The sequence below is a fragment of the Saprolegnia diclina genome, assembly GCF_000281045.1.
Source record: "Saprolegnia diclina VS20 unplaced genomic scaffold supercont1.9, whole genome shotgun sequence".
Classification (NCBI taxonomy): Eukaryota; Oomycota; class Saprolegniomycetes; order Saprolegniales; family Saprolegniaceae; genus Saprolegnia; species Saprolegnia diclina.
This window is the reverse complement of record NW_008246076.1, coordinates 413,033-439,413: the sequence shown is the minus strand read 5'-3', so window position 1 is coordinate 439,413 and position 26,381 is coordinate 413,033. Positions and strand designations below refer to the sequence as shown.

General features: G+C 59.3%; 12 protein-coding genes across 12 annotated transcripts; 7 read left to right on the top strand and 5 right to left on the bottom strand.

Annotated features, from left to right (window-relative positions):
- The first annotated feature begins 100 nt into the window (after positions 1 to 100).
- Positions 101 to 918, top strand: SDRG_03826 (hypothetical protein). The gene is made up of 5 exons (XM_008609470.1): positions 101 to 211; positions 258 to 340; positions 390 to 465; positions 508 to 635; positions 680 to 918. Exons 1-5 carry the CDS (start codon positions 124 to 126, stop codon positions 824 to 826), a joined length of 522 nt encoding a protein of 173 aa, XP_008607692.1. The 5' UTR covers positions 101 to 123; the 3' UTR covers positions 827 to 918.
- A 425-nt stretch (positions 919 to 1,343) lies between these two features.
- Positions 1,344 to 1,715, bottom strand: SDRG_03825 (hypothetical protein). The gene has a single exon (XM_008609469.1). The coding sequence runs from the start codon at positions 1,696 to 1,698 to the stop codon at positions 1,390 to 1,392; it is 309 nt and encodes a 102-aa protein (XP_008607691.1). The 5' UTR covers positions 1,699 to 1,715; the 3' UTR covers positions 1,344 to 1,389.
- Positions 1,716 to 2,680: 965 nt separating this feature from the next.
- On the top strand, positions 2,681 to 3,836 carry SDRG_03824 (hypothetical protein; the record flags this gene model as incomplete). Its single annotated transcript, XM_008609468.1, has 8 exons — positions 2,681 to 2,791; positions 2,833 to 2,939; positions 2,984 to 3,023; positions 3,066 to 3,120; positions 3,166 to 3,281; positions 3,333 to 3,436; positions 3,477 to 3,612; positions 3,660 to 3,836. The coding sequence occupies 8 exons, from the start codon at positions 2,681 to 2,683 to the stop codon at positions 3,834 to 3,836; spliced, it is 846 nt and encodes a 281-aa protein (XP_008607690.1).
- A 4-nt stretch (positions 3,837 to 3,840) lies between these two features.
- SDRG_03823 (glutathione reductase (NADPH)) lies at positions 3,841 to 5,487 on the bottom strand. Its single transcript, XM_008609467.1, has 2 exons — positions 4,787 to 5,487; positions 3,841 to 4,735 (listed from the first exon to the last, which is right to left on the bottom strand). Exons 1-2 carry the CDS (start codon positions 5,476 to 5,478, stop codon positions 3,934 to 3,936), a joined length of 1,494 nt encoding a protein of 497 aa, XP_008607689.1. The 5' UTR covers positions 5,479 to 5,487; the 3' UTR covers positions 3,841 to 3,933.
- Positions 5,488 to 6,150: 663 nt separating this feature from the next.
- SDRG_03822 (hypothetical protein) lies at positions 6,151 to 7,901 on the top strand. Its single transcript, XM_008609466.1, has 2 exons — positions 6,151 to 6,882; positions 6,934 to 7,901. Exons 1-2 carry the CDS (start codon positions 6,200 to 6,202, stop codon positions 7,733 to 7,735), a joined length of 1,485 nt encoding a protein of 494 aa, XP_008607688.1. The 5' UTR covers positions 6,151 to 6,199; the 3' UTR covers positions 7,736 to 7,901.
- Positions 7,902 to 8,924: 1,023 nt separating this feature from the next.
- SDRG_03821 (hypothetical protein) lies at positions 8,925 to 9,902 on the bottom strand. Its single transcript, XM_008609465.1, has one exon. The coding sequence runs from the start codon at positions 9,855 to 9,857 to the stop codon at positions 9,039 to 9,041; it is 819 nt and encodes a 272-aa protein (XP_008607687.1). The 5' UTR covers positions 9,858 to 9,902; the 3' UTR covers positions 8,925 to 9,038.
- Positions 9,903 to 10,400: 498 nt separating this feature from the next.
- Positions 10,401 to 10,772, top strand: SDRG_03820 (hypothetical protein; the record flags this gene model as incomplete). The annotated part of the gene is made up of 2 exons (XM_008609464.1): positions 10,401 to 10,502; positions 10,563 to 10,772. The coding sequence occupies 2 exons, from the start codon at positions 10,401 to 10,403 to the stop codon at positions 10,770 to 10,772; spliced, it is 312 nt and encodes a 103-aa protein (XP_008607686.1).
- Positions 10,773 to 10,779: 7 nt separating this feature from the next.
- Positions 10,780 to 14,551, bottom strand: SDRG_03819 (hypothetical protein). The gene is made up of 14 exons (XM_008609463.1): positions 13,975 to 14,551; positions 13,703 to 13,925; positions 13,518 to 13,661; positions 13,393 to 13,470; positions 13,206 to 13,345; positions 12,923 to 13,160; positions 12,828 to 12,876; positions 12,233 to 12,780; positions 12,129 to 12,185; positions 12,042 to 12,077; positions 11,660 to 11,998; positions 11,386 to 11,616; positions 11,220 to 11,345; positions 10,780 to 11,166 (listed from the first exon to the last, which is right to left on the bottom strand). Exons 1-14 carry the CDS (start codon positions 14,418 to 14,420, stop codon positions 10,819 to 10,821), a joined length of 3,003 nt encoding a protein of 1,000 aa, XP_008607685.1. The 5' UTR covers positions 14,421 to 14,551; the 3' UTR covers positions 10,780 to 10,818.
- A 289-nt stretch (positions 14,552 to 14,840) lies between these two features.
- Positions 14,841 to 18,400, top strand: SDRG_03818 (hypothetical protein). Its single transcript, XM_008609462.1, has 14 exons — positions 14,841 to 15,620; positions 15,662 to 16,028; positions 16,078 to 16,305; positions 16,358 to 16,453; positions 16,496 to 16,753; positions 16,798 to 17,091; positions 17,138 to 17,206; positions 17,263 to 17,360; positions 17,405 to 17,504; positions 17,549 to 17,665; positions 17,714 to 17,784; positions 17,830 to 17,986; positions 18,030 to 18,131; positions 18,182 to 18,400. The coding sequence occupies exons 1-14, from the start codon at positions 14,866 to 14,868 to the stop codon at positions 18,329 to 18,331; spliced, it is 2,862 nt and encodes a 953-aa protein (XP_008607684.1). The 5' UTR covers positions 14,841 to 14,865; the 3' UTR covers positions 18,332 to 18,400.
- A 171-nt stretch (positions 18,401 to 18,571) lies between these two features.
- On the top strand, positions 18,572 to 20,261 carry SDRG_03817 (hypothetical protein). The gene has a single exon (XM_008609461.1). The coding sequence runs from the start codon at positions 18,667 to 18,669 to the stop codon at positions 20,203 to 20,205; it is 1,539 nt and encodes a 512-aa protein (XP_008607683.1). The 5' UTR covers positions 18,572 to 18,666; the 3' UTR covers positions 20,206 to 20,261.
- An 803-nt stretch (positions 20,262 to 21,064) lies between these two features.
- Positions 21,065 to 23,233, top strand: SDRG_03816 (hypothetical protein; the record flags this gene model as incomplete). The annotated part of the gene is made up of 5 exons (XM_008609460.1): positions 21,065 to 21,571; positions 21,623 to 21,785; positions 21,838 to 22,400; positions 22,442 to 22,786; positions 22,832 to 23,233. 5 exons carry the CDS (start codon positions 21,065 to 21,067, stop codon positions 23,231 to 23,233), a joined length of 1,980 nt encoding a protein of 659 aa, XP_008607682.1.
- Positions 23,157 to 25,824, bottom strand: SDRG_03815 (hypothetical protein). The gene is made up of 3 exons (XM_008609459.1): positions 25,780 to 25,824; positions 25,635 to 25,678; positions 23,157 to 25,584 (listed from the first exon to the last, which is right to left on the bottom strand). The coding sequence occupies exon 3, from the start codon at positions 25,550 to 25,552 to the stop codon at positions 23,270 to 23,272; it is 2,283 nt and encodes a 760-aa protein (XP_008607681.1). The 5' UTR covers positions 25,553 to 25,584; positions 25,635 to 25,678; positions 25,780 to 25,824; the 3' UTR covers positions 23,157 to 23,269.
- Between the last annotated feature and the right edge of the window lie 557 nt (positions 25,825 to 26,381).

The window sequence follows — 26,381 nt, the reverse complement described above, 5'->3', positions numbered from 1 at the left end:
CTTCGTGCACGCTCAGCCATTGCGCACTATGTCACCGACCTGCGCTTGAATATAGCGACCAGATGCGATAGCTTTAACGCAAGTGCAAACACGTTTAAACGCATTCGCGGTAAACCCAGAAGAATGGCGCAGCGGACGACGACCCGCGGCTTTTGCACGGCGGGCATCCACTTTGACACGTACCGCTTCGCGCAAAACCTGCGCGGAAAAGGCATATCTATCAATCTATCAGTCTATCAAGCTTAGCGTCGCGGTAGGCTTTACGCCCAAGGAGGCCGAGGTCATCTTGGCCGCGACGCGCAATGCGATCCAGGAAATGAACACGTCCCGCGCGTCCTTGGTGCGTCGCGCCGCCTCCGTCTCGCTGGCTTAGGCGTGTGTGTGCCTAGTACATTCCCAAGGCGGACCACCTCGAGCTCAAGACCGACTTGTCCCAGCGTGTGCTGCGCTCGACCATGAACTTTGGTACGGCGTCGTGGCACATGTCGTCTAATGGACTTGATGTAGATGTGGCCCACCGCCACATGCGCGAAGTGCTCGAACGTGACTTTAGCAACCTCAAGAACGACATTCGCATGACCGAGAAGCTCGACTTTGACAAGGTGCGGTTCGAGCTCCTCAAGGTGGAGAAGGAGGTATAAATGCTTGCGATGGGACTATTCTGACTTGCGCCATGTAGTTTTTACTTCAGAAAAAGACGGACGAAGAGACGCTCAATACGCTGCACATTGCCAACGAGCGGCTCGAGAAGCGCATTCTGCAGTTCGTGGTCGGTTTCTCGGGCTCGATGATGCTTGTGCTCGCGCGTCTCGGCGCCTTCTTTTAACGCAGACCCTCCCGAGCTTTATGCCGACGTATTTGTTGTAGAAAGGAGATAGTAACATACAAGGGGAAGTCCAAAAAGGGGAAATTTTGTTGCGCTCAGGAGGCCCACCGGGATGTGAAGCGAGGAGCGTATAGGGCCCGGTTGCGGAATTGTGTGACGAGCAATGTACTCTAAGCGTCGAGCGACGAGCGAGTAGGCAGACGTGCTGGCGGACGAACACGATTAGAGATTTACAAGCTCTGCACAGGGCTGAGCCAACTGGCAAGAATACAACACGAGCTAAGCAGCGCAAAAACATGCAAGATAGGTGGAAAGGACGCCTCTAATGAGAACCACTCTGCTCGATGCACTCTACAGTTCACACTGTCTGTACGCATCGCGTATTGCAGCGCAAAGAACCCTGTGCAAGAACGCGCGGTGGTCGCATGGAACGCACTAATGGGGCCGGAAAGGTCTTTGGACACGCGGCGCTCCCCGACTCTGGCGCCTGCATCGCTCTGTGGTCGACCGAACCGAATGTGGATATAGATATATTCTGTTTCCAGTCGTTAGTACGCAGACGACTATCGCCACGACGCCACGATCGTCGAGGCGTTCGAGTCGCAGCTACAGAGCGGTGCAGGCTCGTGAATGTGTCCGTCGTCGTTGTCATTATCGTCGTCGTCGGAGGTATCGAGGTCGTGGTGGGACTTGGACGACGCTTTGAGCGACACCATGAAGCTGCCGCTGTGCGCGTGGTTCTCGATCGTGCTGGAGCAGGGCGTGACGGCCGAGTTCACGTCAAGCTCGTCGGGCAGTCCGAGGAGCGAGGCGCGCGAGTACTTGCCGAGGTTGAGCGACGCCAGTGAGAAGGCCAAGCACGTAAAGCTCATGGCGCGGTCGGTTTAGAAATGACACTGCGCCCCGCCTTTCTCGGTGCCGTCCACTGTGATTGGCCAATATTCTGCGTCCAGGTGGTTTCGCCACGAGACAGGGCAAGGTCCGAATTTCAGCCCTCAAAGAAGGGCGCCAGCCCCACGTTGAAGTTGCACTTGCGACGCGGCTCTGCAACGCCAGAAGGCAGACGCGGAACGCTCTAGAAGACACAAAATTCTCGGCTTCTGCCATCCTGTCCATGCAATTATACAGGGGTGAATGTTGTATCCCAGTGTCCATATATCTCATGTTCACGAGGAGTATTTTTGTCCGAGGGTCGTGGGCGACCAACTAAAGAGACAGCTAGAATGCTGTCGCGCGACCAACATTTTGCTTGCCACGTCATCGCGCTTGCTTGCACGAATTAATATTCAGCACCGAGCTTTCAGAGTGTGTCTGAACAAGGAACGTCCGTCGCCATTGCTTGCCCCGACACGCCCTCGCAACCACGGACCATCTTCGTCGCGCGATGTCGCGACACGGCCAGTACTAGTAGCCAACTTCATGCAACACCTTGGCCACACAGCCGCAACCACACGTCCTTATCCTGTAGCTGCACGTACAGACTCGGCGGCATGCCCTCCAGGTGTAAGCGTCACATGATGATGCTAAGATGGTGCGGTAGCGCCATCAAGTGCTCTCCGTAGAGAGGTAAATGCTTGGAAATGAGGTGAACGGTGTCGCGTTTGTCAACAGGATGGGCTGCCCGCGACTCGTACGACATCCTCCTTTGTACATGGACGGCCTCTACATCTGTGTACACAAGACAATTTTTCCACCTTTGGTGCCCAAGCGGCACGACGAGAAAAATGGCGCGAAACGAATGTTGCACCGGTCGCGCGGGTGATGGCCATGTGTGGAACTGATTTTCGCACGTGTAAAACCAATTTTCACGCGTGAACAACGCGATTGCATTTCGAAATCGACAAATTTGCCGCGATGCTGCGTGGACGGTTGCGGCAACTGGCACGGGCAGCGCCAGCCGACAACGCGCTGCTGGACATGGAAGCCATGGACACGACCGAAGACGACGCGCTCGATGCGATGGCGGTAGGTTGAGAAGACGCACGCATGGCGCACGATGGCTGTAGAGCGACGTGATGGACGACACGTTGGCGGCGATTCATATGCTGCTTGGCCGGTATCACCGGGCGTACGCGACCTTCCCGCTGCCGTCGCTCGTTCTCGCCCACCACATGTAGCTGCTGCCGACGCGCTTTCATCTCACTTGGCGCCTCGTAGCTACAGCGTTCTGCCCAACCGAACGGTTGTCGACCAACGCGTACGTGCTGGTATCGTGTCCTCTGTGTATCCGTGTGCATAGGTGCATGAGCTGCGACTGGATGGCACGCTGCTCTTGCTGCAAGTCAACCTACCAGGTGCAGTGCTTCAGCTACGACGACGATGCATGAGGCATCGGTTAGGACCCAACGTGCACGCGCTTGTGTTGACGCACGACTACTCTGCCTTTCTTCTCGACCTGTCGAGAGGTAGCCGCGGCGCCCGCATGTTTGCCAAGATCCTACCGCGTCTCTCAACGGTCTCTCAGTCCCTGGACTTTGATCGACGAGTTCCTCATGCTGCGGTGTAGCGCTCGACGCTCGCCAAAAGCACGCTCTACGACGAGATGCGAGCGCAGTTTACGCGGCGAGGGCGACCGCCGCCACCAGACACGGCGCTGGACAAGGACATTGCGTACACACAAGGTCGAAGTGGCGGCCTCATTCAGCGTTAGGCACCTTGTCCACCTCGGGTTTCTCGTGGCCACGGTCGAGATGGCTGTCGATCGGTATTACTTTTCACTTCCGCGCCTCGGGGCGCTCGTTTCGGCGCTGCATGCCGGTCGACGCACGATCCGCATGCTTCTGCAGGTATGTATCAAGCTGCCACAACGATGGTTGAAAGTGGTTTTGGGTAGCGAGCACCGTACCGAGAGATGACCGAGCACGACGTCCTCAAGCGCAAGGTCAAGTCGTCGCCCTTTGGCATGAGCTATCATATTCTCGAGATGGCGCACGCAGGCCTCCTCGCCCGCGTGCCCACCGCGACGTCGTTTCTGCTCAAGTACACGGACCCGGCGGACGGACAAGCATGAGGACTGCGATTCGTTCATGGGTCAAGCCCTTGAGAGCAGCGACATTATCGACGTGCTTGGGCATGTACAAAAAGCAATTTTTTGATTTCAACTTGGTTTACAGCGCGCTCTCCTTGGGCTTGAGCGTCGGCGGCTTCCGCGCCGTGCCGTGCGTGAGCGTCACGACGTCCTTGATCTTGCCCCACTCGGGCATCGTCACGAGCTCTTCCGACGCCGTCGGGTGGATCGCCACAATGTTGTCAAAGTCTGATTTGTACGCGCCCATCTTGACGGCGACGCCAAAGCCCTGGATCATTTCGTCGGCGCCGAGGCCCGCGACGTGGACGCCGATGACAGTCTCTTCTTCGCCGATGCACATGAGCTTCATGGCCGTCTTTTGCTTCTCGTCTTGCTCGCTCATGGCGTAAAACATGTTGAAGAACGTGCTCGTGTACACCTTGACGTTGTGCGCACCGTACTGCTCAATGGCCTGCGGCTCGGTCAAGCCAATCGTACCAATCGGTGGGTGGCTAAAGACGACCGTCGGGATCTGGTGGTAGTTGACACATGCGTTGGGCTCGTTGCCGAATAGACGGTCCGCAAGGCGGCGACCCGCCGCAATCGCCACTGGCGTCAGCTCCCACCCGGTCGTCGTCACGTCGCCGACCGCATGCACATTCGGGACGGTCGTGTTTTCTTGGGCGTCGACTTGAATAAACTGATCTGGCGAAAGTGCAATGTCGGTCGTCTCCAGACCCAAGTCGTGCGTCCGCGGTGTGCGACCAATCGCAAAGAGGACCGTCTCAAAGCCCGCGAACGACTGCGCCACGCCGGCCACCGTCGCTTGGATCGTCAACGTCCCGTCCTCCGCCTTCTCAATCGACGTGATGCCGCTCTCCCGCACAAAGCGGACGCCGGCACTATCCATTCATCATCATGAGCACGTTGCAATATCGATAAGGATATCGTACTGCTCCATCTCGGTGTTGACGAGGTCGCGCACGATCGGGTCAAAGGTGCGCAGAACTTGGTTGCCGCGGCAAAAGACCGTCGTGTCCGACTTGAGCGCGTTAAAGATGCCGGCGAGCTCGACCGCAATGTAGCCGGCGCCGACGACCGCGACCTTGCGGGGCTGCGTCTCGAGCGCAAAGAAGCCGTCGCTCGAGATCGCGTGTTCGATGCCGGGAAGCGGTGGCATGGCCGGGACACCGCCGACGGCAATGAGGATGTGCTTGGCCGTGTAGCGGTCGCCGTTGACTTCGATTGTGTGGTTGTCGACAAACTTGGCGGCGCCGTAGATCAGCGGGATCTTGTTGTTGCCGAGGTTTCGCTCGTAGATGCCGTTGAGACGCGCCACGTACGCGTCACGCTTCTTCTTGAGCGCCGCCCAGTCAAACGAGCCGTACTCGACGTCCTGGATGTTCTTGAACGTGTACGCGTGCGCCGAGTGGAGCATCTCGGCGTGCATGGCCGCGTTGAACATGACCTTCTTGGGCACGCAGCCGACGTTGACGCAGGTGCCGCCCATGCCGGCGCCGTCGTTGGCGTGGCCGCGCTCGATGACGAGGACCTTGGCGCCGTACGCGGCAGCACGGCGCGCAGACGAGTTGCCGCCCGAGCCGCCGCCAATGACAATGTAGTCGTAGGTTGTGGTCGTCGCCATGGTGCAAATTCAAATTTGGAAGTTGCGGTCGTCCGTGGGCGTGCCACCCTGCAGCCAATCAAAGGACGCGGTTGGATTTTCGATCCACCAATCACAGCGACGATCGCGATCTTTCTGCACCCGAAATCGCGAACCGACTGGTGCAGACCGCGTCATCCAACGACGTCCGTCATCACCACTACGAACGTCCTCGTCCTTACGCGATTTGAATCTTGCGCGACCTCGGGTTGCCAAATATGCTTAGTGCCTATGTCTTAGCTGCGTGGTTGTCGGTTCGAGGCGCGTCCTTGACGGGGTTTCCAGACCATTTCATTGTTGATTTTACTCGACCAGTGCGGTGACAGGGTCCCTTACAGGAAACAGCAAAAAAGGAGCTTCGAAAGTTCTCTAATCAATAATTTTCGTTCAAAGTTATGACAAATTTAAGATTTTTGGGTTATTTGCGCTGAGGTTGCTCGTCGATGTAAAACCTTTGGTTTAACCTTTGGGTTTCGGCTTTAGCTGGACTTTTCAATGGGTCGATGCTTCGGCGAGCGAACTAGCGTCGCTACCAGCTAGAAAGCTAAGAACGACGTCGATCACGGCCAATCAATTGCATCGCGCCTCGCACCTTGCGGTCAGCGACAGCAAGATCGCGCTCATCCGGATAGGCGTTTCCGGATTGGTGTGGGGCAATCTTTGACGTCGCTGGCAGTCGCAAATCGCCTACCGACTTCGCAGCATGGCAACGTACGACTACATTGTTCTCGGCGCTGGCTCTGGCGGGGTCTCGTCGGCCCACCGCGCGGTGGCCTACGGCGCCAAGGTCCTTGTCATCGAGCGTGGCCAAGCCAACGACGGCGCTGGCCTCGGTGGCACCTGCGTCAACGTCGGCTGCGTGCCCAAGAAGATTATGTTCAACGCTGCGCTCCACGCTGAGATGCTTCACTCGGCGCGCGCGTACGCCTTCAAGGGCGTGCAGGACATTCAATTTGGCGCCTTTGACTGGGCGGCCATGAAGGCCAAGCGCGACGCGTACGTCAAGTGGCTCAACGACATGTATGGCGAGGGCATGCTCGAAGACAAGGTCGACCTCGTCATGGGCGCCGCCAAGTTTGTCGACAACCACACGGTCGAAGTCAACGGCGACCGCTACGCGGCCAAGCACATTCTCATTGCCGTCGGCGGTGTCCCGGCCATGCCACCGCTTCCCGGCATCGAACACGCGATCTCGAGCGACGGCTTCTTTGCGCTCGAGACGCAGCCCCGCAAGGTCGCGGTCGTCGGCGCCGGCTACATTGCGGTCGAGCTCGCCGGCATTTTTAACGCGCTCAAGTCGGACACGACGGTCTTTTGCCGCGGCAACCAAGTTCTGCGCACCTTTGACCCGATCGTGCGCGACCTCGTCAACACCGAGATGGAGCAGTACGATCTCCTTCTCGATATTGCAACGTGCTCATGATGATGAATGGATAGTGCCGGCGTCCGCTTTGTGCGGGAGAGCGGCATCACGTCGATTGAGAAGGCGGAGGACGGGACGTTGACGATCCAAGCGACGGTGGCCGGCGTGGCGCAGTCGTTCGCGGGCTTTGAGACGGTCCTCTTTGCGATTGGTCGCACACCGCGGACGCACGACTTGGGTCTGGAGACGACCGACATTGCACTTTCGCCAGATCAGTTTATTCAAGTCGACGCCCAAGAAAACACGACCGTCCCGAATGTGCATGCGGTCGGCGACGTGACGACGACTGGGTGGGAGCTGACGCCGGTGGCGATTGCGGCGGGTCGCCGCCTTGCGGACCGTCTCTTTGGCAACGAGCCCAACGCATGTGTCAACTACCACCAGATCCCGACGGTCGTCTTTAGCCACCCGCCGATTGGTACGATTGGCTTGACCGAGCCGCAGGCCGTTGCGCAGTACGGTGCGCACAACGTGACGACGCACACAAGCTCGTTCTCCAACATGTTTTACGCCATGAGCGCTGAGAAGGACAAGGTGCAAACCGCGATGAAGCTCGTGTGCATCGGCGTCGAAGAGACTGTCGTCGGCGTCCACGTCGCGGGCCTCGGCGCCGACGAGATGATCCAGGGCTTTGGCGTCGCCGTCAAGATGGGCGCGTACAAATCAGATTTTGACAACATTGTGGCGATCCACCCGACGGCGTCGGAGGAGCTCGTGACGATGCCCGAGTGGGGCAAGATCAAGGACGTCGTGACGTTGCCGCATGGCACGGCGCGCAAGCCGCCGACGCTTCTCAAGCCGCCGGCCAGCAACTAGTCATTCGCCTGCTCTGAGATCCACCACGGTTCATATGTTGATCTGGACCTGTGTCTCTGCGTGGATCGCGGACTAAGCTTTGTTTGAGCTCATTCTCAGAATTGGAAATAACACACTGTCCTACAACCTCGCAGTGTCAAGTAAAGAGCAGTCGCGGGCAGGTGGAAGTCGTTGGGCCTACTAGTATACTAGTACTAGTAAATGGATGGCTGTCGTCCATGCCAGGATTGAAGGAGCGCGGTTGACATCAGCGGTCGGATGTTTCGACCCGACGTCATGGACTGAACTCGAATAATATTCATGTAGTCGGCAGGCCAGAGCGTCGACTGCCCAGTATAAAGCCAACGGAAATTCCCATGCAGTGTACTGCCCACTCGACACTTCGTGCGCCCATGTAGTGCCAACTGCTACGTGAACGTGTCTGGAATCACCCAACAAGTAGGCGCGCAGAGTTCTACTTTGACATGCAAAGTCCTCCAATGCGTCAGAAAATGGGGAAGGGACTACGGTATGTGCCTTTACACTAGCATGTCATGGCGTCGCGCAAGTCGGCGAGTACGCGGAATAAGATTTCGAAAGCTCCTTCTATTGCTACAGCAGGTATAAGGCCATATCGGCCATGCACTGGGCTTAACGGCGTCTTCCACGCCAGTGATAATGACAAGGACTGCATGTGCCATTGCATGCGCATGGTCTTGCATCGAACACGCCCACGACGACGCTGACTAAGAACTCGAAGGATCGAATTCATGGATCAGCACCGTGGAAAGGACCCGTGGCCGTGCTTCAGTTAGTCCTGCAAGTTCGTTCTACTAACTGAGTGGAAAGGACGTCCATACGACGAGTGCACTCGACTCGCTTTTTGCAAGCAGCTCCGTTGCTTGGTATGACCAAGATGTATTGAATGCGATTACACGGACGCCAATCGACTAAACTACTCCAGCGCCAGGTCGTCCACGCCCCCATATTGGTTTCCGGGGTTAGGCCTACTCTATCGGGAGAGAGGTTATTGGTCCATCATGCCACCACCACTAACGTCTGTTGATCCGGCATCTCCGCGTCATGGAGAGACATCTGCTGATGGTAGCTCCTTGGATCACTTCTCTCGTAGGATCCGTCGTTTGGTTCTGCGTGGAGCTCATCCTGTGAACCCGAGATCTTAGGACGACCGTAGCTCTTAGGACGGACCGTAGCGGGCACGTGATGCGCCCACGTCAAAAATATCGATGACACCCACCGCTGTGACAAGAAACAGTGGGGAAAAGACGTGTGACGAGAGAGAGACTGCTGTGCACGCACGCAACTAGGCCTTGGCCTTCTTGAGCCGCTGGATGCGCTCTTCGATGCGTGCTTGTTGGGCGGCTTGGACCTCTTGCATGGCTGTGCGCACACGGGGTGCGGTATCGGCACGAGCTTGCGGCGTCGACGGCGGTGGCGTGCTCGGCGCCATGGGCTCGTCGTCCTTGTCGGCTTCGTTGGTCGCGTCGTCTTCGCTGTCGTACTGGGCCATCGACGTCTTTGGCTCGTCGTCCGTCGACGTTTCGTGCTCGTCGTCGCTCTCTTCGTCGCTTGCGTCGATTGGGTCGTGCAAGATGTACTTCTTCTTGAGCCGCGTAAAGAGGACCTCTTCGTGGTGGCGGTACCGGCGCAAAATGGTGTCCACCTCGTCGAGCTTGTCCGGGTTGTGCGTCTTGTAAAACTCAACGAGGCGCTTGCGGTAGAGCTGGCGCTGCGAGAGCGGGAGCGGCGCAAAGTACCCGACCGCGAGCACGAGGCTAAACGTGATGGTCGCGAGAATCTGGAAAAAGATGAGCTGCGCCGGCTTGGTCAGCGGCAGCGCCTCGTACGTCTCGTTCTGCATGTGCAGCTGGAGGCAGAACGTCTGGAGACACACGAGCAGCGCCAGCAGCGTGAGGTAGTTGGCCCGCGTCCGGGCGACTGCCGTCGTGAACGCCACCAACGTGAGGACGAGGCGCACGAAGAGCGCGCTGTGGGGCGAGGCCGCGACGTCGCCGACGTCCATCGAGGCCGCCGAGGCGACAAGAGAGATGCCATAGAGACACGCTTCCGGGCGGAAGTAGGCTGCGCTAAGGAGGCAGAGCGCGCCGAGCTTGGCGAGCATGGTCGAGGCTTGCCGTCGTGATATAAACCGTTGTCGGGGCGTCGCTCGACTTTTGTCCAATCCGAGAGCGTGATTTCAGCTTGGCCAATCCACGACGGCGATGGTGAATCTTTCTTGGATTTTCAGCCAATGGCATCTAATCTCTGGACCAAGGTAGGTGCGGTGCTGATGCTTGCGGACCCGAGGTACTCACATCGGCATGTTGGGCTAAACCCTTGAGGTACTACATGCATGGTATAAGTATACTCGGGCGACCGATTAAAGCATTCGAGTGCACAGGTTGGGGTCCATAGCAACGTAAAGGAGCAGATACTTGCTGGCGTTCATACCAGAAATAAGATGACGCTGAAAACCCAGCAATAATCGGAATTTATTCTTTTTGGCCAATCAACGATCGAAACGTGGTAATGGCCAATCGGAACGCTGGATTGTGGTTTGCCGACTTCACTCCTCGATTGCCGCTTCCGTGAGGTAGACGTAGACGCATGCGCTTCGACGCTGGCGACGACGACGATATGTGCATGTAGAATCTACCAGCCCAGCATGTCACAGCGCAATGGCACGGCCCAGATCCCGTTCTTCATCACCGCGGCCATGAAGGTCGAGCTCAAGCAGCTCGGCTACACGGACGACGACATCTACCGCGTATACATCCCTCCATGCCCATGCATGCCTACATGACGATTGCTCATGGCTGCTTACTAGATGCGCGTCGACGATGCTCACAAGTATGTCAAGAATGGTACGCGCAAGGGCGCGGCGCCGGCCAAGAAGCCGTCGCTCGCCAAGCGGTTCCTCGGCGGCGGCAGCGCTGCGAGCGCGACCGACAACGACGAAGCCGCCGACATTCCGCTCATGGCCATCGTGGCGGCGGTCGGTCTTGCGTGCTTCATGGTCTACTTGCACCTCTTCTAACCACGACCTCGAACATCGTACATATGTTGTCTTATCGTCGTACTTATCACGACTTCTTGAGCGTCGGCGTCGACGCAAAGGCTTCGACCTCGGCGAGCACGTCCGAGAAGGCTGCCACGTCGCGCGGGTAGACACGGATCCAGCCCGAGCCCGAGTCGTGCGACATCTTCTCGACGCGATTCCAGTGCAGGTGGCGCTGGAGCGTGATCGAGATCTCTTGGGCGCCGGCGACGACGCGCCACGAGGCAAACCCGGCCTGCGCGATGCACTCGGCGATCGGCTGTGTGAGGACGTCGCTCGTCGATTGGGCGTCTGGCACTTGGAGCACTAAATGCAGAAAGACGCCCCATTGGCCGCGCAGTGCATGGACGTAGCCGTGCTTGATGCACACGAGCTAGTCGATCGCATACGCGTGTTTAGTCGATACGATTGCAAGATCAGTACTACCTGGAGCAACAAGATGAGGCGTTCGTAGCGCGGGTCTTCTTGCTCGCGCTCCTGAACAGGCCAGCGCAGTTGGAACTCGAGCGTCGCGCCCGAGCCCATGCGGTTCGTGAGCAGCGCCGTCCGTTGCTACTGCGTCTTTGAGAGAAAGGACGGACGAGGAATGTACCTGGGACGACGGGTAGAACGCTTCCATGCCGACTTCGACGGCCGCGGCGGCTTGCAGAGAGAGCGCAAAGAGCGGGTCCGACTGCTTGGTGCCGAGGCCAATGAGCTTTTCGAGTGATGCAATCATGGGCACGAGCGGCTGGTCGACGCCGTCGTCGTCCAGGACACCAAGCCCGACGTCGACCGGGTTGACCTGCGAGAGCACGAGTCGGCGCACGTTGGCAGTTATGACCTAACCACAATAGCAGCATAGTTGCAAGGCAACGTGAACATACCTGCAGGACCGCGAGGCCCATTGTGATAGGATTGAACGGCTGCTCGAGCGCGTTCGACGGCGACGCGGCGAGAGAGCGCTGGAACGTTGCGCTCGCCTCGGTGAGTTGCGCGTGGAGGGCAAGTCGCGTCGCATCCTCGGGCGCAAGCCACGGCGCCAAGATGGTTTGGAGCAGGTCGTGGCACACGTCAAAGAGCTCAGGACACACTTGCATCGAGAATGGGTCTTCAAGGCGACGGAGCTCGTCTTCGCGTCGACCAACAAACACTTCGGGTTTTTGCATGCGCTGCATTTGCCACACACTGAGCTCGCTGAGGACGCTGAGGAGCACCATTGAGAGCTACACAATGTCATACGTTCGGATACCTAGGACGCGTATGTACCTCGGTGCGCGTCCGAATCGACTTGGAGAACGAGTGCTACCGCCACACAGAATCATCTTTGCTGTTGAGCAGAGAGATGGTTGGTACCTGGCACAAGAGCAAGACGAGGACCGGGTATTGCTGCAAGGATGGCTCCGCATCGCTCTATACCACATGACAAAACTATGCACGAATAAGAGCTATGGCGGTACCCGCACCATCTCGTGGTCTTTGGGCCCCACGACCTCGGGTGGTCGCACAGAGGAACTGGACACGAGAGGCGTCGCTGGCTCGGGCGTGCTGGCTTGTTGCGGCGAGTAGACTTCGAGGCCTGGGATGTTCTGAAGGATCTGGATCGTCCGCCGCGTCACTTCGTCTTGGAGGGACATGGACATTTGCGTAATGATGCGCTTCTCGAGTCGCGCGTGGTCGGCCGACGCGTTGGAGCGCAGCATGGTTTTCTGGATCGACTGCGACAGCTGCGACACAAAGCCAATGGTTTCGTCTACATCGAGCTCGGTCTCGGCCGCCACAAGCATGCTCTTGACCACATGCAAGAGGCCGCACAGGGACCCGGACATGAGCGCGACCTGCTGCAGGAGCTGCAGGGCCAAGACGCGAATGGACGGGATCGTCGATGCTGTCGCCGTCGCAATCCACTTCAGGAGGTCCTGGAGGAGCTGGTTGGGCGGTGTATAGAGCACCTCGACCTTGGTATCGTACACGCCAAAGCTCTCGAGGCCAAACGACACGGTAGAGTCTACATTACGCGATTTTGAGTTTGAGATTGAGATGAACTCGACATACCGGTGCTATTGTCCACCACAAGCTTGACGTGCGACGCATTCTCGAGCGCCTGCCACGACATGGTATCGCTGCAATCAGCAATGACAGCATCCTACCGACGCCAACGTCACTCGATGCTCAAGCATCGGCTTGGCCACGCTCGCAATCGCTTCGTACGTCCGCCCCTTGTCCGTCGACGCGTACAGCGTGTACGTAGCGCACACGTAGCGCTGCGCGTGCCACCGCAGCGCAATGGCCGAGACCGATATGGGCGGCTCAAAGACGAGCTCAATGGACGCCGACTGCCCGGGTGCGCATTCGACCTTCCAGTACGTCAGTCCAGGATCGACCACGCTAGAAAATCGGGTGAAAATGGAGTATGAGACCGAGAATCTCTACCACGCGGCGCCGTGCGCGTCATCGCCACGGGCCGTGCACACCGAGCGCTGCGGATGAATCTCTGTTCTCGGAACGTCCGATGGCGGCGCCCAGTCGTGAAAGATCGACATGACGTCCGACTTGGCAAAGACAAGTCCAATCTACGATCGGAATAAGAAACCAAATGGCACAAGACAGGCCCGTGTACCTGCTTGAGCGGCTCGAGCGCAGCGGGCGAGTTGTTGTCGAAGGTCTTGAGAATCGTCGTCAATACACACAAGTAGATCTACGCCAATGCGTCAGCTGCCACGAGCGATGTTCAAACGTGTCGACCTGGTGCAGCTGGTTGGTGTCTTGGGGCGGAGCCAGGATCCGCTTCCGATACGTAGGGCCAGCGCAAAGGATCGTTGGGAGCGGGCACATGTCGATGCGCTCGAGTACAAACTTGAGCTCGCTCTTGGGCAAACGCACGGCCATCTAGTCGACATGAGATTGCATGGCCGAGATAGAGGATCGACCGTATGCAGTGGCATGCCTTGGCGCGGGCAGCCCGCGATATGCGGCATGCTCAGCTGAAAGTTGGAGACCTTGAGTACTCGCTGTGTTGATGTAACGATGGGTGCGGCAGGCGTGCGCGTCGTGAGCACCTCGCGCGAGCTCGGAAACACGACGCTCGCGCAGCCGCGCGCTTCGCACTGCAGCACGGCATGGTCAATCTCCTCGACGCGCGATGGAAAAAAGCTAGCAGCCGCGTACGCTCGATGGCCGTTCCCTGCAGATAGCGACGTACCGGAAGGCTTGGGCGATCTCGTTGCCGCTCGAGTTCCACATGGTGATGCTGGTCTTGCCTTTGCAGCGGCGGCAGCCTTCGCGGAACGGGCGCTGGTTGTGCGTCGCCGCCGAGCATTTTGGGCACTTGGCGTGGAGCTCGCCGCCCTCGTGCACGGGCTCAGTATACAGAAGGCCATGGACGTCGCAGCCGGGAAACTCGAGGTACAAGCACTCCTTGCACACAATGGCGGCAAAGGTCCGGAGCTCGGGGCGGTCGATGGGCGCCGGGGCAGTGGCGGCGGTCATGGCGGGGCGGAGGAGCGGGTCGGGCGCGAAGGTTCTCCAGGCGCTGAAGAGAGACCGGGACGAGAGCGTGATGGTCGGGATTGTGGGGCCGGCTTCTCCCGATCTTATAACCGTAACGGCGCCGACCCAGTTTTTCGGTTCACGGGTAAAACGCAACATGTTAACGTTTAAACGCCAAGGTAATTTTGACGTGGCTGCCCGTCCAGCAACGACACCAACGGCTCAAGCTCACGTATTCGACTCGTATTGCACTCCGTGCTACCTGTATACTAGGAGTTGCTGACCTCGTGCAGAAACCATGGGTGCTGGCGAAGGCGTGGTGATATGCATCTGCCCCTTCTTCTGGGAACCTGGTCTGGCTACCGAAGAGTCGCCTGGTCCGGCCACTGCGAGTAGCTCTATGTATAATACTACGTAGCGATGCGACGACCGCTGACGACCGCCGCTTGGCGCGCAAGCTGCTTCCTCGGAAGATGAAAAGATGAGTCCGCTCTCGGTAGCGACCTTTGGGCGAAATAAAACGTCGTTTAACGTAAAACACGTTTAAGCCTGCGTCGTACGGATACACTTGTGGATATCCGGATCCATTCCGTTCGAAAGCGCGATGATCGCGGTGGACCCGCGCCGGCGGGCAATGAGCGCGAGCTTCCCGAGCATGGGCGTGACCCGACGGGAGGTCCATGGGATGGCGGAAGCCTTCATCGCCATGTACAGCAGCCCGATGCAAGCCATGGGCTCCAAGCATGGTCCGCTGGCCGAGCTGCGGGCAGGTCTCATGTCGGCAACGTTCGTGCAGCACCTCAAGGCGCTGCCGCCATCGACCTTCCAGTCGCTTGTGGACATTGTCGCGCGCATGGCCATCAACATGGAGGCGAGTCGGCTGGAAGACGACATGCTGGTGATTCTCTGCGAGGTCACCAAAGGCGCGCTGGTCGGGTACCCGACGCCACCGCTCGCCAAGCTCCTGCAAACGCTCATCCATACGCTCATCCGCGATATCCTCCATGACGCTGATATCGAGTCGGAAGAGCAAGAAGACTCGAGCTTCTTGTTGCATCTGCAGACGCTTGCGGGCTGTCTGCACGGCAACGTCGGCGTCCGGCTCTTCGTCGCCGAGCTCCCGGAGCGGAAGGAACTGGTGCGGACGCTGGCCGTCATGCTCAACCGCACGGACGACGCGAGCGTCCTCATCTACAGCATGTCGATTCTCGCGCGTCTCGTGCTGAGCGAACCTGTGGGGCAAAAGCTCTTCCAGACCAAGAACATTGAGAAGGCGCTAGCGCTCATTAGCCCGATCGTCTCGGACAAGGACAATACCGTGCTGCTGCTGAGCTTGGACAACTCGTCGACCAAAGAAAGGTACCCTCCTTATTCGATCGACATGCTCCGACCGGCTGTAGTGTCTCGCTGCAAATGGCGTGCGTGGACCTTCTTGCGGACCTGGCGACGCAGCCGTGGATCCTTCCGGCCTTGGAGGCCTCGGAAGAGCTCCACGAGCTCACGCAGAGCTTGGTGACCGATCGGTTTCACATGCAAGAGAGCAGCGTCCTGCACCTACAAGTGACCTTGCACTATCTCTCGACGCTCGTGGGTTTGAGCCACCGCTTCCGGCGCGACCTTGTTCAGCGGTTTCCCAACCTCTCGCAGACGCTGCCGGTCGTGCTGCACCCGATGCAGTCGATAGCGATCGCGGCCGCGCAGTTCTTTGTCGCGTTTCTCGGTGAGGACAAGGCCGTCGTCGACGCGCTCGTCGATACGGTCCCCGAGGTACGCGCTTCGATCCTGCCGACGTCGAGCAACATCCTCCAACCACTAGCACGAACCGTCGACGCTGCAATCAACGCTGGTCGAGCTCTTTCGCTTTGTGCACATGACGATCGCGACGCTTGTGCGTGACGCGGGCGACGTGGATACGGACCTCTTTTTAGATCGCATCACATCCCCCGACTACGACCACGCTGTGCACGTGTGCCAAGTCCTTACGCGCCTCTCCCAGGACAAGCGGGTGTGGTCGATGAGCGTCGCTCTTGTCAACATGACGCAGGTACGACGCGGTCGAGTCTCCATTCACCTATATGTATATTGGGTGGTCGTAGCTGACGTCGCTGGCGCAGCGTGAGGCGCACTACATGCAATCGCTCTCGTCCGAGCGCTTCCTCGAGTTTACCCCGCGCTTCTCGCTTGCGTTTCTTGTACGTCCCTGTACGGATGGTCGCGTTTTGACGACGATGTAGACGCTGATTGGGACGCTCCTCTTGCACGACGACTTGCCGGACGAGAGTCATGCGACGCTGCGCGAGTTCAACCACGTGCTTCAGATCCCTGATGTCGCCGCCATGATCAGTCGCGGTCTCTGCCAAAGCGACAGCAAGCACTGGACACACGACGTGCTGCACTTTCTCCGAAAGTTTCTCTCGCAGTCCAAGACCAAGGCCTTCCACGAGCGCATTAGCCTCATGACGCTGGCCGACGGCCTCTACACGTACAGCCACGTACGTACTTGTGTAGTCGGTAGCGTATATGGGTGTCGTACTAGCGCATGCACGATGTTGTCGCGACCGCTCGCGCCGCGGTCGCGACCTCGGACGCAGCCATGCTGGGCGTGACCAAGCAGCTCGACTTGGCCAAAGCCGAGCACGAGTTAGCCAAGCGCGCATGGGCCGACCAGCTAGCGCAAGAAGACGAGCGCCAGCAGCGTCGACAGGCCGAAGTGGACGCGCAGCTCGCCGCCAAGGACGCGGCGTACAGCGCGCTTGAGAAAAAGTACGACGCGCACGTTGCGCATCTGCAAAAGCGGCTCGACGGAGCGGCGCACGAGCTCGATACCAAGGTACTTGCGTCCTGTAAAATGACACGCATGAATATGTGCGCGGTAGAACCAAGCGCTGGAGAAGAAGCAGCGCGCCCTGCACGACAATCGACTTCAGCGCTGTAGCCTCGAGGAAGTGCGTCGTCTCGTGTGCAAACTGCCGCTGACGGTTGACGCAACTCGTTTTGGTAGGAAAACAACGGGCTCAAGCGCAAGCTCCACGTCTTGGAGATGCGCATTGACGAAGTCGCCGAGGCCCACGCCCACACGCGTCATGCGATGCTGGAAACGTGAGTCGGGCGTCGTTGCTCGACGTATCCTACTGGTGACGTAGAGAGAAAGCGCGGCGGCATGCCCAGATCGAATTTGAAAACATCTCGGAAGCGTATGCGGCGCAAAGCGTCGAGCATTTGTCGCTTCGCGAAGAGCTCACGGTATGCAGCGCTGCTGCGAAACGATGGACGACCATTCTTGCTAGGCCATGCAGGAGGCCCGGCGCGAGCGCGACGCCAAGTTTACCGAAACGTACAAGCAACTCGTGCTCCTCGCCAAAGCCCACACGATGCAGAGCGAAGAGTTTAGCATGACGATGACTGTAATCATGCCACGGCTCGACGAGGTCCATGAACAATGAACGACGTAGGAACGCGACCACCTCGAGTCGGAGCTCGGCGCTGTCCAAGAGTCGTTTGCGTCTTTGGAGAGCCGCTTCGAGTAGGACGACATGCGCGCGCGTTGCGGTGATGAGCCGGTTTGTAGGAGCCAACAGTTGCAACTGGAGACGTATGTCAAGGAGAAGGCTGCGCTCGATGGCACGCTTGCGCGCTACCAGCAGCATCTCCAGGACGAGCAAGCGGCGGTGCATGCGCTTCGCCGCGAGCGGGACGATGCCCAGCGCCAGCTCCAAGGATTGCATGTACGTTTGCTTTACATGACGGACTAGGGTCGACGTGGAATAGGCCAAATTCGTGGCCAAGGAACGCGAGGTGGCCGACGCGAGTCTCCAGCTGCAGGCCAAAGACGACATGATTCGCGATCGCAACGACGACGTCAAGCGACTGGTGCGTCGTCTCTTCAAGCCCTCCTCGATAAATTGACGTATTGTCGCCAGAAACACGAGCTGCAGCAGCACGCCGAGCTCCAAGCCATGATCCACAAGCTGAGCTCGCACAACGGCGAGAGCTCGATGAACACGACGCTCTCGCAGCGGCCCGCGCCGCCCCCCACCGCCTACGTCCCCGACTCGCAGTACAGCCAGTAGACTACGATTCCCTATTTAAGTCCTTCCACTGGACTCTTCTTGCGGTGGTCGACACCTTGGCAACTTGCAGCTTCCCAGTGGATCGCAAGGATCTCAGGAACGTTCCGCAACTTCAACGTGGTAACCTTCACTCGCCTTGTAGTTAGTGCGACTTGACTAAACCCGGCCGGGCGTTCTAGTCGATGGGCATCGACTCGAGTTAGTCGATGTCACGAGCGACGGGTGGTTGCGTCCTCTCCCAGCGCTCTCTCCGCAGCGTTGCAGGTGGCGCGTTGTACTGGCCAATCGGCTGGCGGCCACTCATTTTTCCGAGCTCATTTCCAAATTTCCCAAAAATGAGCAACTTGATCGCCAAGCAAGTCGAGTTCTACTTCTCGGACAGCAACTTCCGCCGGGACAAGTTCCTCCAGGCCGAGACCGCCAAGCACGCGGAGCGCTTCATCCCGTTCAGCGTCCTCTTCACCTTCAAGAAGCTCCAGGCGCTCACGACGGACGCGGCCGAGCTCGCGACGGCCATTGAGGCCTCGACGGTCGTCGAGCTCAACGCTGAGCGCAACGCGCTGCGCCGCGTCGTCGCCGAGCTCCCGGTGGACACGTCGGCCGAGCGCACGGTGGTCTTTGTCGGCCTCGGCACGCTCCCGCCGACGCACGAAGAGATCGCTGCGGCCTTCCCGGCCGACGTGGTCACGTTCTCGCGCGTCTGCAAGATGGCCGGTCGCTTCTTTGGCTGTGTCCACGTCGAGTTCAAGGACGACGAGACGACGAACGCTATCCTCTCGGGCCCGGCCATCGTCATCAAGGGCCTCACGACGCAGAAGATGCGCCTCTCCGAGTTCCTCAAGCTGCCCATGGACGACCGCCGTGACTTTGAAAAGGGCATCGTGGCCATGATCCAGTCGACCAACGTCCCGGACGGCGTCTCGTTCCACGACCTCATGGCCGCGATCGAGGGCCTCTGGGCCGACGACCGCCACAAGAAGCCGCTCGTGACCCTCCTCGAAGCCAAGAACGAGCTCCAGCTCCTCTACTCGCAGCCGGCGCTCGCGACGGAGGCCGTCGAGTACCTTGCCGCGCACCCCGTTGTCGTCAAGGACGTGACGCTCGAGTTCAAGCACGTGACCGACGCCGAGGCGGTGGCCGGTCGCGCCCGCAAGGAGTCCAAGAAGCGCAACCGCGACGAGGTCGACGGCCCGCGCCAGTATGTGTGCATCTCCAACATTGGCAAGGGCGTCAAGTTTGGCGACATCAAGGACATGCTCGTCGCCGCCGTCGGCGAGGGCAACCGCCCGCCGTACGTCGAGTACGCCAACGGCTCGACGATCGCCAAGATCAACTTCACCGACATGACGTCGAGCAACCGCATCCTCGCGCAGCTCCAGGCGCTCGAAAACCCCGTGCTGGGTGGCAAGACACCCGTGTTTGCGCTCGTCAACGTTGGCGAGGAGCCGCCGGTCGAGGTCGACTACGAGAAGGGCCTCATCGTCAAGCTCACGGGCGTGCCCCCGACCGTCTCGCGCGATATCATCAAGGCCACGCTCAACGACCAGATGGACGCGGCCGGCGTCGTCGCTTACATTCAGTTCCAGCTCGGCCAGACCGAAGCGCTTCTTCGCGTCGACACGCCGGTCGCGGCCGCCAAGGTCGTCTCGCTCGTCTCGCATGGTGTTGTCGTTGGCGAGAACGAAGAGAAGCTCGGCGGCGCCGTCATTTTGGAAGGCGATGAGGAGCACGCGTTCTGGCTGGAGGCCGAAACCGCGCGCCGCGCCCGCCTTTCCCAGTCGGACAGCAACAAGTTCCAGCGCTCCGACGGTGGTCGCGGTGGCCGTGGTGGTCGCGGCGGTGGCCGTGGTCGCGGTCGCGGTAGCCGTCGCTAAATGCCCGACACGATAGTTTTGATAACGCCATTATAACACCTCCTTATGTAATCCAACTTTGTCTTAGCGCAGCGAGAGTTGTGGCCGAGCGACGTACATGTCGGAGGGATGACCGGCGCGTAGCCGGTCGGCCACGAGCGACCGGCCGAACGGACGTGTGGAGGATGGAAGCTGTCGCGGATGATAATGGCACGGCGACCAGCGTGCCCACCAGGACGCGACGCTCGTTGCAGGCAAGCTCACTCTGCTGGTGGCGGTCCGGCGCATCGAGGAGGACCGCTTCATTGGACTTGGGATTTTGTAAACTGAGATCGCTCGAGCTTTGCTCGGCGAGTAGCTCGTCACCAAGGCTGTCGACCAATCGGCATCGCGTTTGGCCTCTTGTCATTTCCGTGGCGGGACGATGCGAACAGAGAGGAGAACAGGGTGTAGTACCTACTTGCTACTCCGCGTTCGAGGCCACGAACGGAGACGGCCCTTGGTTCCTTCTTCACGCAGCTGAGCCCATACGTCCGATCGAGAAAGCTAGATGGAGAGCCCAAGGAGCATTCATCATGGACAAGGCATGACCAAACTGAAGAATGAAGTACGGTGGCGGAGACCATCCCTGATCATAGACTGTCTGGGTACGTCAAGAGACAGCGAGTGCCGGCGTGGATACGTCCATGGGATCGCTCACCGCGATCTTCTCGTTGTCGGCCCTCGACGAACGACGGCCGAACGTCATGTGTGGCACTGGCTTCTTGTCGGTCGTGCTGCCACGTCAGTAATATCCGTTCTTAGAGGTCCTGTATAGCTCGATACGAAGGCCGGTGCCACATTTAAGGTGCCACAAATAGCGAAGATTTTGCCGACCAGCATGAAGTCGAGCGAGCTTGAGGCGATGAGCGTCGAGGAGCGCGTCTCGTGCTTCTACTGCGCGTTTGGCGTCGACTTTATTGGCGTCAATGTGGCGCTGTCCGAGGCCTTGATCGCGCCCGAGGCCGTGCCCACGTACCTGCAATACCTCGAGGGCCCGAACCGCGACGCGTGGCTCCTCGCCGAGTCCGTCCTCATCCCGTTCGCCCAAGGCAAGGGCATGAAGGACGAGCAGCAGCGTCTTCTTGTCAACTTTGAGGTCGCGCGCCGCAACTGCGATGTCCTCAGCGCGGCGGGCGCGGTGCCGATCTTTGCGCAGCATTTGGCCCGGGCGATGCTGAACCTCAAGGGCCTCAACTTTCCGTACATGGACATTGACCAGGTCGAGCGCCTCTTTGGCCAGCTGAACCGTGCGCTCACGATGCTGTACCTCACGATCGTGCTCAGCCCCGAGTCGGTCTGCTCGGCGCGGTCGCTCTTTGAGCTGGGCGTGTGCCAGCCCAAGCAGGTGGATGCGATCGCCGTCCACTTGGCCCTCTCATGCGAAGTAATCATATAGGTGCTCTTCGACATCTTTGAGTGTCTGCAAGCGCACCAATCCGTCGCAGGCTATCCCGTGAAGCGCACCATGCTGCTGCTCTATGCGTGGTTCACACGCATGCTCGGGGACCTCCCACGCCTGACGCAGCTCAAGAACGACCGACGGGCCTTCCATGCGCTTCGTACGCCCCGTATCCCATGGCGGTCGTCTCATACTGCCTACAACACCGATAGCGCTCGAGGTCCCGACCAAGCTCCAGTGCAAGAGCATCAAGCGACCGGTAATGGTGCCCATTACCGAACCGGTCTCGGACCCACTGTACGTCGCCAAGGTCAAGGCGCAGAACCACCGCGATAGCATCTACACGTCGTACATCCACAAGCCGCATTACGACATGGCGCCGGCGATCTCAGCAACGGACGACCCGACGTTCGACCAAGAGTGGGGCGACCGCGTCGAGCTACTGTATCGCATGCTGCTGATGCCAAGAGCCAAGGAGATCATGGGCGTCTTTGCGTCGGTTCTGGCCGCCGGCACGAACCCGGACAAGCGCCACGTGTTTGGGAAGCGCGGGTCCGCGGGCACCGACCCGTCCTCGTACGAGAATGCGCAGACAAACGTGTCGCCGGAAGAGCAAGCGTACCTCACCTACATGCTGCGCGAGAAGGCCATCCTCATGGACGCCACGTCGCTCACGCTGCTCACGCTGCTCAAGCACGTTCGAAGCAGCCATCTGCTCAAGGCCGAGTACCTCGCCTCGCAGCTCGTCGACGCCGGCGTGCTCCCGACCATGACGGTATGTGTCTCGTGTTGACTCGAGTATCAAGTTGATAGTAGAAATTCCTCAACCGCGACTTTGCAACGTACGTGCAAGTGCGTGTCATTGAGGACGGCTCGCAGCGCGTCGAGAAGTTGCCGAGTCGCAACAAGAAGCTCACGGTCGTCGTGGCGTTGGACGAAGCGACGGTCGCCGAGTACGCTCGGCAGCAACTGCGCTGCGTCGCGTCAGTCCTCCGGCTCGTGCAGCGCCTCACCAAGCGCAAGCCGAGCTTGATCAAGTCGACCTTGTGCCGGTCGCAGTCGCTCGTGTGGCTCAAGCGCGTCTTGAACCTCAAGGAGCCCATGACGCGCCTCTATGCGCTCAAGCTCGTCAAGTCCCAAGCGCGGTACCTTGGCCATCAGGTTGGTCGCGTCGACGATCTCGGCTTCTTCTTACGCTTGTGCTAGTGGGTCCGCAAGTTTACCTGCGTGCACTTGCTCACAGAAGTCTACTTGTACGTGCGACCCGAGCTCGAGGACGACTGGCTGCGCAGCGAAGAGGACGACACGAACGTCACGTCGGCGCCCAAGCCGGTCGAGACGCTCCTTGCCGGCGAAGTCCAAGCCTACCACCACAAGTACTACTGGGATCGTCTCAAGCCGTCGCCGGCGGCCTCCAACGTGAGCATCGTCGTGCAAAGCATGCAGGATCTCGAAGCGGATGGGCTCGACGTCGAGGGCGGCAGCTGCCGGAAGCTCTTTGCCGAGCTCAAGCTCGACACGGGCACGTGCCAGCAGTATGAAAAGTGGCTCGACATTCAAGGGCTCATGGCCGACGCCGACGCGCCACTGCCGATTGCATTTGGTTAAACGAATACGACGACGACTACGATGGAGTATGTTGCACTAAGCAGTGGCCATGTGGTAGAGCAGCATCATGGTCGAGTACTTGGCCCGGCGCAGCGTGTCAAACTGGTAGTGGCGCTCTTCGCAGTTCTTCAACAGCGTCGACCGATGGTCGAGGAACGGGCACGGAATCTCGACATCGTCGAGAACGTCGTTTGCGACAAAGTGGGGCACCGACTGCCGTTGCAGCGGCACGTTCGAGTCGACGCTCACGGCCGCGCACACGTCGCAGACCGCGCATGTCGGCGACTGCCAGTAGGCCATGTTGACGAGCACTTGACCGCAGTGGCCACACGTGGGCTGGAGCGGAATCACAAACAGCGAGTCCTTGGTCACCTCGATCGCGCGATAGACATCGGCCTTGATGGCGTCGCGCGCCTTGGCTTTTGGCACCGCCTCGGTCGCGTCGGACGGCTTCTTCTTGGCCCGCGGTTTGAGCGGCGTAAGGACTGCGCGGTCGAGCTCGGCGGGCCAGTAGTCGCCGTCAAAGTACGGCGGCAGCGGCGCGTTTGAGATGCCCGAGTGAAGCGCGGCAAAGTGCGAGCTCCAGAGCGTGTCATGGCCAAACGCAACGTGGCGCGCCTTTGCAGCCGCAATCACCGCCTTGTACCACAACAAGAGGCGCTCCTTGCTCGGGTTGCGCTGGTGCGACGGGTGGCACCAGTAGATAAAATCGCCGCCGCGCGTCGTCGGGCACGCCCAGATGTGGGCGTGGGTGAAGCCGCGGGCCTTTGCAAACGCGAGGTACGCGATCACGAGCTGCTGGTACACGGACGTGCGCGCGTGGCGCGGACGAAAGTACCCGAGCGAGTCGAGGTACGCAATGTACGTTCGGTGGTTGTTGCTCGGGATGCCACAATCGGGCCCGTACTCTTGCACGTACATGGAGAAGAGGCAGACGTCCGTACCGTCAATCTCCTGGAACACAAGGATCGTCTTGGACGTATACGTCACCTCGGATGGGTAGGCAAACCCGTTGAGCCGGAAATGGTCTTGTGCGGTGGCTGTCACTGGCGCGGTCACGCGAACCGACGACGCGAGCTTGACAAAGAGCGAGTTGGCGACGGCCGGCGACTCGCCGAGGAAGAGAAAGTGGTCGCGGATCCACGTTTGCATGAACGTGCCGAGGTGCGTCGTCGACGCATGCACGTCCGGGAGCGCGTCCTTGAAGAGCGGCTTGATGCACTTGGCCTTCTTTACGATCGGCGAGTGGGTGCTCATGTCGTCGCGCTTGGTCGCCATCGCGCTCACGTCGATACTATGCGCCATGAGCTGCTTGTCGGGTGAGTCCAAGACAGGAGTCGAGTGGTCGACGTCGTGGCTTGGCGACGCGGGGTCGCTGTACTTGCGACTCTTTGGTTCGAGCGACCGCAAGCGGCAGAGCGCGCACGTAAACGGCACGTCGTCGTCGGCCGCGATCTCGCTGTTGAAGAGCGCGCAGATCTGGTGCACCCAGCCCATGCACCCGTCGCATTGCACCCACGGCTCGGTGAGTTCTTCTTGGAACTTGGCCTTGAGCAATTCGGCTTTGGTCACGACGCGGTCGCCGTAAGTAAACTCGGCTTGCTTGGGCACGCATTTCGCGCACCAGTTGAGCTGCCCGTCGGGCGTCATAAAGTAGGTGGCGTGGCGGCGGAGGCGCTGGCCGCACTTGCCGAGACAGAGCACGAGCGGCGGCTCAAAGTTGATGCACTTTTCTTCGCAGAGACCGCAGACGTGGCCCTGGCAGTGCGGGCAGCTGTGCTCGGCGCGCTTGATGGCGTGGTCGCGCTCGCGCCGGAGGTACGCGGCAAACTCGCGTTCAAATTCTTTGGCGAGCAGCTTGGCCGACTCGTGTACAATGTGGCCCGGCGGGTTGAAGTGCGTCGCGTTGGCAAACACGAGGCGAATGTCGTCGGCCACGAGGTCGGCGGATGCATACAGTAGCGCGCTCAGGTTTTGCTTGACCGTGCCAAGGTCCATCGGGCGCGCAATGACCTCGTAGTACGTCGGACAGGCGAGGCGGACCGGGTCGACCGGTGCGTTAAATATGTTTTGGTTGATACGGTGGAGCATGAGGCGGCTCACGAGCGCGAGGAGCGGCGTCGCAATCTTCTCACGGCGCAGATCCTGTAGCTGCTGGTGGAGCTGCGCGGCCGACGCCACATCAAGCGGCGACAATACAGTCGGTGTGCGGTACGGGCGCTTGCCCATGTCCCAGTGGTGGCACTCAACTTCGGACGGGCTATCGCCGTAGCTCGGGCGCGGCCGCTTCAAATGGCGTGTTTCGATCCCAATGTTCATGCTGGTTGATGTCGTCGTCGTCGTCGTTGGTTCTACACAGAGAAGGTGCATATCGTCCGTCGACCACGCATGCAAATCGGACCTCGAGGCTGGCAAGAAGAGGAGGATGGACAAGGAGAACGTCGACTACAAGATGGCAAAGTCGCATGAAATCGCATTACATTAGACGTCTACTTGACGGAGACGCTCCATCTTCCTACAGGACGCTCCGGTCAACATGCACATACCGTGTGGCGCGAAAATTCAAATCCAACTGCGTCCGGCGCTGCAAAATCGCAAATGACCTGCAACCGGTTCGAAAAGCCGACCCGTTTCATTGGCGGTTTGTATGCCAAAATTCGAAGCGCGATCTTGCCCAATCATCGGCGAGGCCCGCCAGTTCTTTCTCGAATTTGGGCCGGGGTAGGGCAAGTCCATACAAAACCCAAGTGAAAGCGAGAGGGACGGGCAGCATGTCGTTTCCTCTCGCTTTGAATATCTTGTTGAAACCGATAATGGATCTTTGCTGTCGGGGCCTAAATGACCTGTCAAAACGCATACGTTGGCAGAGACGATACTGGCGCAAAGGGGGGGTTTCGCGGCTGGTGGAAATCCGGCAACTTCGACTTCGGGTTCTTTCACTTGATGTTTGTATGCTGACAGAATGGTGGTCCCATCGAGCGGACCAGATGCCACGTGTGACCAACGGCGGCGGGTTCCCAAATACACTTGGTGTTTGTATACGAGTGAGAAAAGGCTACCACGTGGCGTTCACTTTTTTGTGGCGTCGGCGACGTTGAAGCGGTCATTTTCGCTACCTGCCATGCGCCAGGACGCTGCCACGTATAGT